At 48.3% G+C, this 12,884-nt stretch overlaps 1 protein-coding gene across 1 annotated transcript; it reads right to left on the minus strand.

Moving 5' to 3' along the window:
• Positions 1-690: 690 nt before the first annotated feature.
• On the minus strand, positions 691-9,540 carry ARK2C (arkadia (RNF111) C-terminal like ring finger ubiquitin ligase 2C). The gene is made up of 5 exons (XM_045887942.2): positions 9,416-9,540; positions 7,570-7,674; positions 6,920-7,015; positions 1,928-2,034; positions 691-1,415 (listed from the first exon to the last, which is right to left on the minus strand). Exons 1-5 carry the CDS (start codon positions 9,452-9,454, stop codon positions 1,298-1,300), a joined length of 465 nt encoding a protein of 154 aa, XP_045743898.2. The 5' UTR covers positions 9,455-9,540; the 3' UTR covers positions 691-1,297.
• Positions 9,541-12,884: the final 3,344 nt, after the last annotated feature.

Raw genomic sequence — 12,884 nt, forward strand, 5'->3', positions numbered from 1 at the left:
CCAACACAATCTCAGGACCGGGGCCATCTCTGACGGACTCCATCGGGATCTGAGACACCCCAAAAGAAGCTGAAGGCCCTCCTCCAGGTCCACGGTGTTTGACCTCGGCCCCTGAGTGCCAGCTGAGAGCACTTTGGCCAAGGCCAAGTGTCTACCACCTATGCTAACATATCTTCATCATCCAGTTAATTTTTTGCATAGGGAGGCAGTGGCCAAAATTGCCTCTTTGTGACAGGGCTTAAGCACAGCCGAAAGGAAGAAGGTGGCATGAACAGGGACACCCTGGCTCCAAGGAACATGGGGGAACCTCTAGCTGAAGGCTGGCCCCTCCCTAGTTCCATGTGGAACCGGGGACATGGCTGGAACTGAGTAGATGGGCCCTGGAACTGGGGAGCCCTCCTTCCAGACAGAATCTCCCCTTCTCCTACTCAAACTCTGCCTTCCTCACCCTGGCTGAGCCCCTTGGGGGCCCGCCTAAGCCCCCCATCTGCTCCTTTTCCAGTCCTCCCCTTCCCCAGATGCTCCCCTTCCACACTCCATGCACTGTAAACATGAGAAAAACAAAAGCAAAGGAAAAAACAAAACCGAAAACAAAACAAGAACCCCCCTCCCGCCTCCCAACCTGGGTGGGGAAAAAAAAAAAATCATCCTTTTTCACCAGAAACAGGATTTGGCTTTTTTTTTTTCCCCCACCTTTGATTCCTTTTTCCTTTTTTTCTCATAAAGACGGGAAGATCTGGGCTGTTGTTGGTTGGTTCGGTCAGGCACCAAAACAAGGAACTCAATGAGAAATATTTGGTGCGAATTCGTAATAGCGACATGTCCACCACAAGATGACTAGAGCACCACACACAACATTTTTCTTAAGCTAACATGCTCCGGCTGCCATCCACAGAAATAGCTAGAGACCCCTACGTGGTTTCTACGTGGTCGAGAGGTATATATACAATCCTTCAAAGGACAGGATTGAGGGGCCTGTCTATCAGCTAGGACCTTCCAGTTCACATCGAGATTCTCAGCAGCGTGGGCCCCCCCTTCCCACCCCCGCTCCGGGCACGGCCAGCTCCCTCCTGCGCAGCGAGGTGGATGGGGGCAGTCACCATTCTGGATGGGGGGTCCTCCCCCCACCCCTCCTTTCCCTCAGACACTGATACCGCCAACTCCTCTTTCCACAAAATGTGCTTGCAGGCTTCTCCTCTACATCAAATGGCTCAGAAGGCAAAGTTTGGCTGCAAGGGCTATGGCCGTGGGGGGACCTGGTGAAGGAAAATGGGGCATCCACAGGCTAATTCCTCCCTCAGCTGTCGGCTCCCAGTTGTGTCTCAATGTCCACTCGGCAGATGGGACATTTCTTGCTCATGGCGAGCCACTGGTCCACACATAGTTGGTGGAAGAGATGCATACAAGGTAGGCGCCTGGAAGAGAAGGGAGGGTCAGATGACTGGTGGAAAGGGAGAGGTCCCCGGCGGGCCAGGGGCGGCGCGATATTGGCTATCACAGGTTGGGGGGGGACCCACACTGGCACCACTGGGGGATGGGCCAAAGAGGGTCTTGGGAGCCCTGCCCCAGAGTGAGGCTGTGGCTGGGATGAGAAGTCATGACAGGGAGGAGCACCCCATGGCCCTCCTCCTCCATGAAGCCCTTTCAGACCAGCCTGAAACAAAGCCATGACTTTGTCTGAGACCCATCCAGGCCAAACATCACTCTGTTCTCTTACACTTTGTGTCCACCAGTCCACACCATAAACATCACACATCTAGAACATTCCACACCCCACCTTCCCAGAACAACCACATAGCCCACTATAGCGCACTTAGTACACACACACACAAGAGAACAAGCACCGTCTCCCTGACATACAGCACATGACTGATTACTAACACCTGTGGGGGGAAGGGAGGGGAAACAGAAGAGGTGGGTCTCCTACCTCACATCTTCTCCATCTTCCAGCATAGACAGACAAATTGTGCATTTCTCATCTGTGTCTGATTCCTCCCCCTCTTCCTTCTTACCCTTGCCATCCTGGGGTCTTCGCTATGAGAAGCAGAGGAGAAGCATTGGTTACCTGGATCAGCTCACCTGGTGACCACTATCTTTCAACCACAGCCTCCCCCTCCCTTATCTGTGAGTCAGTGTCTTTCTAAATTCTTAAGGAATCCCCAGACTTGTATGCTCACCCCAGGCCCTTTTCCCAGCCTCCTCCCCAACTCTTCCTCCTTGCCTCAGGATACAGTGGTGGTTATCCTGGCTGAAGGGTATAGAGTTTGGAAAGGAATTGTGTGTCTAATGAATCAGTCCATGGCAAAACTATGGCTTGTGCATAAACTGCTTCTCCTTCCTATTCCCCTCATACTGTCCACTCCTCCTGATGTCCTTTCCTACCTAGATCCCTGCCTCCAGGCTTCTGCCTCCACATTCATATCCAGCATGCTTCATCCATTCATCCACTCATCCATTTACTCTTCCACCCATCCACTCACTCACTTGCCCTCCATCCACCCAACGTCTCACCCATCTGCCCATCTACCCTTCCACCCATCCATCCATATATCCATCCATACATACATGCAGGCATACATCTACCCAACCGCCCATCCATCCACTCACCCACCCATCCATTTACCCACTCAGCCTCCAACCACCCAACCTTCTATCTACCCATCTATCCTTCCATCCATCAATCCATCCATCCATCCATCCATCCATCCATCCTGTCTTCCTGTCTTCCTTCCTTCCTTTTTTCCTTCCTTCCTTCTTTCCTTCTCTCCTTCCCTTCTTCCTTTATTTCTTTCACTCTACTAAGGTCTACTCATTTATTCATTCATTACTAGATGAAGGCAAAATTCCTCAACTCCTATAATTTGTACCATACTGTTACTTTATATTGTTGGATTTCTTCCTATCCAGAAAATTCCTTTAAGATAGGCACTAGCTCCAAAATGAGTTTGGACATCATGTAGTCACTTTGTTTATATTTGTTGACTTTAGTTGAACTGTTTTAAATTCTATGCTAATTATTTGAAAATCATTAACTGCTATGTAGAAAGTTCCAAGTTCTTAGATTGTGTGGACCATGGTTCACCCTTCCTTGGGTAGTGTTCCACGCTTGGCCAAGCAGAAGGCACATCATCAGTGCTTTAAAAATATTCTGGGGAGGAAGGAATCTAATCAGTGAATGAAATCAGCCCAGCTTTCTTGTCCCCATCTCCAAGCTGTGCAGTGAAACAGTCTGATAATATCCATGGGAAGAAAACTAGCCCTTCTGTCCCCTCTCCAGAGAGAAGCAGACTTAAAGGTCATTTTGCCAAGAGAAAAATCTGAAGACTCACAAGATTTAAACAAGACAAAACAAAACAAAACACCACCCACAGAATAACTATGACCTTGGGGACAGGCCTAGATGCTAGGTTTCCCCACTCAAGTCCCTGGTCCTAAGCTCTGGAGTTCCTTAGTCTGATGTGGTCCCTGGAGTATTAGAGCCTTACTGGAACATAGAAGAAAATCTATGCTTTCTGCTCTCAGCCTCCCTGGGCCCTATATACTCCAACTGCAAACCCCGTGATGGCCACTGCAATAAGGGTTCCATCGTCTAGAACCCAGAAAATCAGAATTACATCCATAGTCCCATATAATCATCATGGCTATTGAGTCTGAATGGAGTCATGATGGTCTGCCTGCCTAACAGCCCAGCTGTGTTTCTGGGAAGAGTGGCCTTCTTTCAGTTGGTCCTTTGAGAAATGGGATGTTCTATAAAAGATACTAATAAGACTCACTACTTGCCTATTTTCTATTGTTATTTTCCCACCATTATTCATGATTTCCTTTTTATAGTTAATGATTTCAAACAGTCTTACCTTATTCCACTATGTCTAATCTGTATTTCTTTTTTTCTTAAGATTTATTTATTTGAGAGAAAGAGAGAAAGCAGGGGGAGGGGCAGAGAGAGAGGGAGAGAAAGTCTTAAGGACACTCTACTGTGAGCATGGAACCCAACTCGGGGCTTGATCTCATGACCATGAGATCACAACCTGAGCCAAAACCACGAGTTGGATGCTTAAACCAACTGTGCCACCCAGGCGTCCCTAATCTATATTTCTTTAATTATTGTCTCTTTTCAAATCTTACCCTATTTCCTCTTTTGTATTTTTAATCTTTTAGGTCTTCTAGGTTTTATCTTCTCATTATCTGTGTAACTTTTAGTTTAATAGTAACTCTTCTCAGCATGTATTTCATATTTATTTTACCCCTTCTGCCTGTACCTTTTTTCCCTCATTCATATTCCCTCTCACGTCAGTGTTACTGGTTTTCATTCTGTATGTTGTTTTCATATCTTTGCCTAATTCTTATTTTTTATATTTGTCTGCATGACTATATTTCTTTTATATTTTTTATTTTTATCATCACTACTGTAAAATATTTTTTTGTTTTTTATTATTTGACTCTCAGTTTAAATTTTTAAAGTTTTTTTCACATTTTATTTGGGTCCTAAACTTTATCATTTCATATTTTATTTCTTATTTCTTTCTTATAATATTTTATTCTCCTAATTCTCCCTTCATTCTCATCATCTTTACCTCAACTCTTTATGTCATTGGCTTGGTTTGTGTTCCCTTTCCATCCTCCTTATGTGTTCTCTCTCTGTCTCCTCAAGGCCTGTGGCCCTGAGGGCAGGTGCAGTGTGGCCCTGGCGGCAGGTGCAGTGCGTGGCCCTGGCAAGAGTGAGTACGCCCTGGTCAGAGGAGTGGAAGCTGCTCTGGACTCTTGAACACGCCACTCATCCCTTTCCATGTTCTCCTCCAACAGCCTAAACTTGCCCTGCAGAGAATGATCATCTTCCATTTGCTGATGATACCCTTAGTTACTGAAATACTGCCATTTCTTGTATGAACACCCTACCCATATAGGACACATTGTAGATAATAAATGTTGGTTGAAATAACTTATGGATGAATCCAATGCCTCTATGAGGATCTGCACAGACCAAGATTCATGGTCTTTTAATTGATATCATTGGCATCTCTGCAAGCCTTGAACAAGTGAGCCCTATATCAAGGTGAGAGCAGTTCAACCTCCTGATCACTCACCAGATACTAGGCACTATGCTAAGCTGTTATATGCATTGTCCCACTGAATCCCTGGAGAACCCCTTATGGTTGCTACTAACACATCATTCCTATTTTACATTAAAAAGGACAGGGGAGGGGCCAGAAAAGCCAAGTAAGTTGTCCAGGGCTACACAGCTATCAGTGGTGGTTATGGACTGAATGTTTGTGCCTCCCACCCCCAAATTCATATGTTGACGCCCTATCCCCCAATGTGATGGTATTAGGAGATGGGGCCTCTGGAAGCTAATTAGGTTTAGGTGACGTCATGAAGACAGAGACCCTATGATGGGATTAGCGCCCCTATAAGAAGAGGAAAAGACACCAGAGCTTCCTCTCTTTGCCATCCGAAGAGACATTAAGAATGGAGCCATCTACAAGTCAGGAAGAGAACCCAGTGCCTTGATCTTGGACTTCGCAGCCTTGAGAACTGTGAGAAATAAATGTCTGCAGTTTAAGCCACCCAGCTGTTGGTACTTTGTTATTGCAGCCCAAACAAAGACAGTAGTAACAATGAAATTAAAAACTGGCCCTATCTGACTCCAACACTTAGCGCTCACAACCATTGTACCCCAGTGCCTCATGGGGCAGTGAAGATGGGCTCTGGCTTGACTTCAATGAGCATTTTCCCACGCCAAGTCTCTCAGCACTTGTCAAGCTTTTAATTCTTAAATTTTAAAAGAAGTGTTTGTTTTCATTGCAGAATTTATTTTGTAGAGCAATTTTAGCTTACATTGAAATTGAGCAGAGAATACAGCCCATTCACACATCCCTCCCCCACTCAACACACACACACACACACACACACAGTTTGACCTGTTATTAACATCTTGCATTAGTGTGGTACATTTGTTACAACTGATGGACTGATAGTGATACACTGTTATTAACTGAAGACTTTATATTAAGGTTCATTCTTCCTGTTGTAGTGTTCTATGGGTTTTGACAAATGCACAATGTCATGTGTCCACCATTACAGTGGCGTGCAATAATTTCACTAAAAATAGCCTGTGATCCACCCATTCACTGTCTATCCCTCCCCCCAAAGCCCCTGGCAACAAGGGACCTTTGAACAATCTAGTTTTGCCTTTTCCAGAACGCCATATTGTTGGAATCACACAGTATGCAGCCTTTTAGGATTGGCTTCTTTCACTTAGTAATATGCATTTAAGTTTCCCTAATCTCTTTCCATGGCTCATTTTTTAAAAATCATGAAATAATATTCCATTGTATGGATGCACCACTGTTGTTTATCCACTCGCTTATTGAATGACACAGTGGTTGCTTCCAAATTTTTTATTTATTTGAATTTAAAAATGCTTTAAAAATCAGATTCCTGGGTTCTAAGCCTACTCTACATTCCTGAGCCATAACCGTGGAGAATCTACTTCTATAGGCTTGGGGTGGAGCCTTGAACATGTGGGTTTAAAAGCTCCCCAGGTGATCCTGATGCTCAATGAGGATTGGAAACTCTTGCTCTGACCTTAGTTGCCCATTTGTCCCCATGTGGGATTGGACTTGGACTTCTTTTCTAAGGCGTATCTTAGTTTCACTTATCTTCACTGCAGGTGCTCCCTTTGTCCACCTCATTCAGATACGAGCATTCATGCACCTGTATGCCTACCTAACACACCCACTCACAAATCCACATGCACACACACACACAGCCTTCCTCCTTTATGATGAGAGGCAACCCCGTCTCCCCTCCTGGTCACACCTGATGGAGACAGGGGAAAAGACCCTGGGAAAACATCACAGCTTCAGAGCACCTAACCACAACCCCTCAACTACGCAGGCTGACCTGCTAGCAGACTCACCTTCTTGTATTTGTGGGGGAAGGTGAACCTCTCAATGGTGTTCTGTACAGCTCCCCGAGTCACATTTCCCAACCTGTCCTCAAGCTGCAGCAGCTCCTGCAAAGAGAAAAATGTGGACATGTGCACTCTGCATGCGCTAACTCACACACACACACACACACACACGCACACACACATGTGTGCACACAATATGGAGGAAGGGCACTGAAAGATGTTAGCAAGAAGCATTCACATAGGGACGCCTGGGTGGCTCAGTCGGTTAAGCGGCTGCCTTCGGCTCAGGTCGTGATCCCGGAATCCTGGGATCTAGTCCTGCATTGGGCTCCCTGCTCAGCGGGGAGTCTGCTTCTCCCTCTCCTTCTGCCTGCCTCTCTGCCTATTTGTTCTCTCTCTCTATCTCTCTGTCAAATAAATAAAATCTTTAAAAAAAAAAAAGAAGCATTCACATAGCCATTGGGAAGAACTTGTCTGGTACTGAAAGACCCCCACATCTTTACTCACTCGCTCTTCTTCTCTCTCTTACTCTCAACCCCGAAGCTCCCCGCAACCTCCAATGCCCCAGCCACCAGCAGGAGAAAGGAGGAGGGAACAATGAACAAGAATGGTGTCTCCACCAAGCCAGCTGGAGCCAGACAGAGGGGCGGGCGTACCTCGTAGCTCTCCCTCACTGCGGAGGTGTGTCTGCTGGGGTTCAGTCCCTGGAGAGCAAGGAAGTGAAGCTGAGGGTAAGGGTAGTTTCGGATTTCATGGACGACCTGTTGGGGAGAAAATGCCTTGGATAGGATTCCAGGCTGCACGAGCCCAGCATCTGACTGCTCCCCCCATAACCGGCCAATCTGCACACCCCCGAGATTCTTCAGGCAAAAGTGCTCTCTTTCCTGCTCCGATACCCTCCTCTCCTCGTCAAGAACCAAGCCTGTGCCAGACCGGCCCCAGAAAAAATAACAAAATCAATAAAGTAAATATAGATTAGTAAATATATACACTGTATACTAATATAATTAGTAAGATGACTAAGCTGATTGGGCATTTATTTCAAGGCAGGCTCTGTCTAAGTACTTCACGTGACTAATTGATCTCATCGGATCTAGGATGTGGGTGCAATTACTACCCCCATTTTACTGGTAGGGGAAATGAGACACAAATAGATAAAGTGAGTGCCTAAGTTATGCAACGAAGTGGCAGACGGTGACTTCAAACAAGGCAGTTGGGTGGCCGTGGGCCACCTCTTCCCCTCCGCTCAATACGGCCTCAGGCGGTGCCTTAGACCGTGAAGAGCGTGGGCCACGTCCTGTCCAGGCGGGACAAACGAGAGCACAGATTTCAGCACAATAGACTCAGTAATCAAAGTAAATAATATTTTAAGGCGATATTTCTTTTTAAAAAATCAAAATTAATGCGAAAAGGCCATAATGAACAAAATACCAAAATTTTAAATAAAGACAGGATCTGACCCTGCCCTGGCAAGGCCCTGCCCTGCTCACCTCATCCTGGCCCCGGCTATGAGATGGAGGGGCCAGATTTCCATCATAGCTCCTCTCCTGAGCTCTGTTACTTAACCTCTCTATGCCTCAGTTTGCCCATCTGAAAAACAGGGATAAAAACCCTTTCATGTAAGGTTCTTGGTAATTCGCATAAAGTGGTTAGAACAGGGCCTGCCATGCACTAAGCGCTCAATAAATGTTAGCTTTTTCTCTTAGGAGATGGTGCTTCCTGACACCAACCCGAGAACCTCAGAGCGGACGAGGGCTTCAGCGATCACTCATCCAAACCTCTCATTGCGCAAACAAGGATACTGAGGAACGGGGTGGTTAACGGCAGAGACAAGGGCTGGAAGGGGGGAAATGTGTTGTAGGGCAGCAACACGAACGAGCTGTCTGGAGATAAGATTTCACAATCAGTCCGTTGCTGCTTTAATGGCCTGTCTTCACCTCTGCCCCAGGGACTGGCAGCCCCAGGGCCTGGGGAGGCCCCCAGAGCCAGCCGGCCCCTTTCTGCAATCGCAGAGCCCTGTAGTGACAAAGTCCGGCCCCTTGCACAAAGCAGAACTGGATCAGCAGGCCCGGCCCGAGGGGGCTCCTGTGTGGGCTCCTTTGTCCCTAACGCAGGCCCTTGCCAGCCCCGTGAGAAGGACGAGGCAGGCATCTTCATGCCGTCTCATAGATTAGTAAAATCAAAGCCCAGGGAGGCGCTGACCCCAAGAAATTAGCTAAATGAGGTGATAATGAGGGACTACCCTGGCTGTTCTTAGCCCCGAGCCTCTTCCCCACAAACCACAGCCCACCGTGCGCCCCTTTCCCTCCTCCAGTGCCCCACTCAGTCCCACCCACAGTACTGGCTTTCGTCCGGCAGATGCCATCAAGCCAGAGTGGGAACAGGAGCGGGGAGGGGAGGAGAGCATGACAGCAGGACACGGGGGAGCCGCTGGCCTTAGTCCACGGCCGGCACCCCCAGGCAGCAAGGGGGTCGGTTTCCTGGCAGAGCCCTTGCACTCACCATCTGCGTGGAGGAGGAGTTTCTGGGAAAGTGGTGCATTCGAGGAGTCGCTAGGTAATGCTGATAGTGCTGAGGGATGGGCCGCACCTGGAACTGGGCCGGGCTCAAGCCGGCGTCCACACTGAGATCCCTGCGGGGACAAGGCCACAGTGAACCACAGGGCGGTGGGCTTCAGCCATCTGCTTACGGGAGGGACGTCGGACCTCGAGCCCAGGGACAAGACTCAGAGTCACAGACCACCAGAGCTGCAAGGGATCAGCATCACCTGCCCCTTCCCCTCTTTTTAAAGTGAAGAAAACAGAGACTTAGAGGAGGAAAGGGGTCTGCCAGGGCTGAAGGGACTGGAACAGTCTACACCTCATAAAACTTGTTAAAATGAGCGCACCGAAGCTCCCTCCCAAGACAAAGCTCATCCCTGAGAGAAACACTGGAAGGATCCAAATAGAGCCGGTCAGGGGTATGGAGCAAAGGGAAGACAAGTCAGGCAGAGGCGGGAGCGGAGGTCATATTTGTGCCACTGTGAGAAAAAACACGAAGAGGGACCGCGGTAGCCGTGAGGCTGGGAAAGCTATCCTGGACCCCTGCCCTCCACTCCTACAAGGACAGGAAAACTCATTTCACGTAAAAAATTAACCAGTCTTTGCAACTGAAGAGTAACCAGGGCTCCTTGGGAAATGGCCAATTTCAGGTCTGGGGCAGAAAATGTGCAAAATGATTTGAAACCTCTTGTTACAACTGAAAGCAAGGAAGTTGTCCAGGTCATGTCAAGAGGATTCAGGAACCATCCTGAAGAGCTTCCCACTGGGCAGGTCTTGGACAAGGGGCGTGTCAGCGAGCATAATTCCAGCAGATGGAAACTCCTCGAACAGGTTCGGATCCATGAGAGGGAAACTATACTAAATTATACAAAGAAAACCGGTCCCTTCGAAGGATGTCAGGGAACCAAAGCTTCATTTTGAAAACTAGTAAAGAAAGGGGAAGAATCCAACGCTGATCTTGCCTTTCCTCTGTTAACTGGACTGAGGGTAGCCAAATGGTTGACGAAGGGAAATTTCTCTTTATAAAAGCTCTCTAGCTAATAAATGAGTAAGGGATGATGGAGTTATCTGTCACCTCCCTGCATCCCCAAAAGAAATAAAGGCTCCTGGTGAAGATCACCAATTGCTGCTAACACCACAGAAGGACAGACAACCAGCTTTCTGCTGGGAGAACACACCCCTTTTCAGTATTTTTGCCAAGAAATAGTAAGAGTTGAACGTGAATCTGCTCAACCCTTGATCTAAGCCCCAGTGCGCCGGGAACAGAGAAAAACTGAGGGACATCTGAAGGGACACAGCAGAGCGCAACCAGCACGATCCAGAGAGAGGGAAAGTAGAAAAAGCAGCCCACATCACTTCAACAAATACATCCAAACGAAGGGAAAAGATACGAAGGGCATTTAAGGAATTTCTGCTTCCAGATGTGATGTGTGTATATATATATGAGTGTGTGTGTGTGTGTGTGTGTGTGTATATATGGGGGGGGCATTGTCTCAATGCAGTGTTTTGTCAGTTGTGTCTAAATATCAAGCTAAACTTTATTTTCCACTCACTATCAGTGACCTTGAAGCGTGCTGTGGTCTGGTTGCTACATAGATCCTGACATTCTTCCCGGGGAGCTTAAGTGCTGGCACCTTCTCGCAGGTGAATCTGGAGGCTTGGCCCAGGCAGAGCTGCCTGCAGGGGAAGGACAGTAGGAGGCTCTTGTCCTCCACCTGCCGTCTCACAGGTCCCAGGTGTCTCTGGGGGGCTCTGCCCGGCCAGGGCTAGGGCTGGGTAGTGGGGCGGGGTGCGATGAGAACCCGGGCATCACAGCGGGAAGTATGAAGCTGGGAATGAGTCAGAGAAGGAGCATGATGACAGAGACATCGGAGCTCAAGGTCAGGGTCGAGTTATGAGGTACGGACCAAAGAGGGGGCATATTGGGGATTGTTCCTGCAAGGCCTGCTGCTCCCACGCACTCCCAGGCCAAGCTGCCCAGGTAAGAGAAGCTGCCTGAATAGGGTTCAAATATCCTAAAGTAAGGGGGACAGGCCCGGCAGAAAAAGCCCAGGGTGAACCCAGGTGTGACTCAGGGCAGGAGCCTCCCTCGGCCCCTGCAGAGGCCTCTCAGGGCTTCAGTCTTTGTGTTTCTCAAGCAGACAGAGGTCAGGAGGGCAGAGGGAGTGAAGTGCAGAAGGACGGGGGATCTGGCGAAAGCGAGCGAGCTGGTGAGCGAGCTGGGGAGGCTCACACCTGCGCGGCTCCTGACACCGCCCCAGGACAATGCTCACCACTCACCCATGTCACCTCCCCGGTCCCACTCACCACGCTGGCTGCCCTATGTTTTTTCAAATCACTCAGTGTGTGCTGAATTGAATCAAATTGGATGGACTTGACTGCTGAGGGACAGAATTCAATCCAAACTGCAATTAAATCTTCCTGATTTGAATCTGCTAATTAGAAAAAGCCTGGGCTGAAGTTGGCCGCCCTGTAGCCTCTCTTTTGAGGAAGTGTTCAATTTCACAGAGCGTCCCCCAGAACTGGCAGAGGGCTGGGAGACATGGGAACACATTAGAGAACAACTATTTCCTGCCCCTAGAGCACCTTTCGCATGCAGTCATCCAGAATTTTTGAACCATTCCGGTTCAAACGGCTGAAAAATGACACAGTGCCTGTCTGGTTTTTTTTGAAATATAGTCCCTGCCTCTCCACAGAAGTTTTTTGTTTGTTTGTTTTTACATTCTCTAAAACAACAATAACATTGTTGACCCCAAAGTTGCAAGACCAGCCGGAAGAATTCCTGGATACCCTTCACCCGGATTCCCCATGTGTTAATGTTTTACTATTTGGCTACATTTGTAGTTCCTTTTCTCTCTCTGCATGTATACTTACAACAGCTACACACACACTTCTCCATGGGCTTTTTCCCCGAACTATTTAAAAATAATTGCAGGCGTGATGCCCTCTAAACCTAAATGCCTCAGGGAACTGCACGTCTTTTTCAAGTGTTTGGGCGTACGCCTCGCACCCTAGTGTAGGTCAGCCAAGGGCTGAGCTAGAACCAGAGAGTCAGGTGTGACGGAGGACTCCCAACCACGCAACGCTGCATTGCGGGGCAACAAAGACCTCTGTCCTACTGTCCCAAGTGCAAGAGATTTTGGAAGACAAGGACTTGGTGCCTACAAAGATATCACGGCTAAGTCCTCAATCTCTCTCCCCAGCTTCTGTCCACAGTCCTTACCTCCAACTTTGCGAGCTCTGCCTCCACAAGCCTGTGTTTGGTCTTGCTGGGTTGCCCTGGCTCTTCTCTGTGGATCCCTCAAGGTCCACCCCCTCCAGGAAGCCTTCCCTGACTAGCTAGTTCCTGAGACTCTCCTTTCTGCCTGCCTCCCAGAAACCACTGGTTTCCAGCCCTCCTTGACCTTGGGAAATGTTTTGTATCCCTGTCT

This window comes from Mirounga angustirostris, unplaced genomic scaffold (assembly GCF_029215605.1).
Source record: "Mirounga angustirostris isolate CCGP_5_RB_7025 unplaced genomic scaffold, mMirAng1.0.hap1 SCAF_14, whole genome shotgun sequence".
Classification (NCBI taxonomy): Eukaryota; Metazoa; Chordata; class Mammalia; order Carnivora; family Phocidae; genus Mirounga; species Mirounga angustirostris.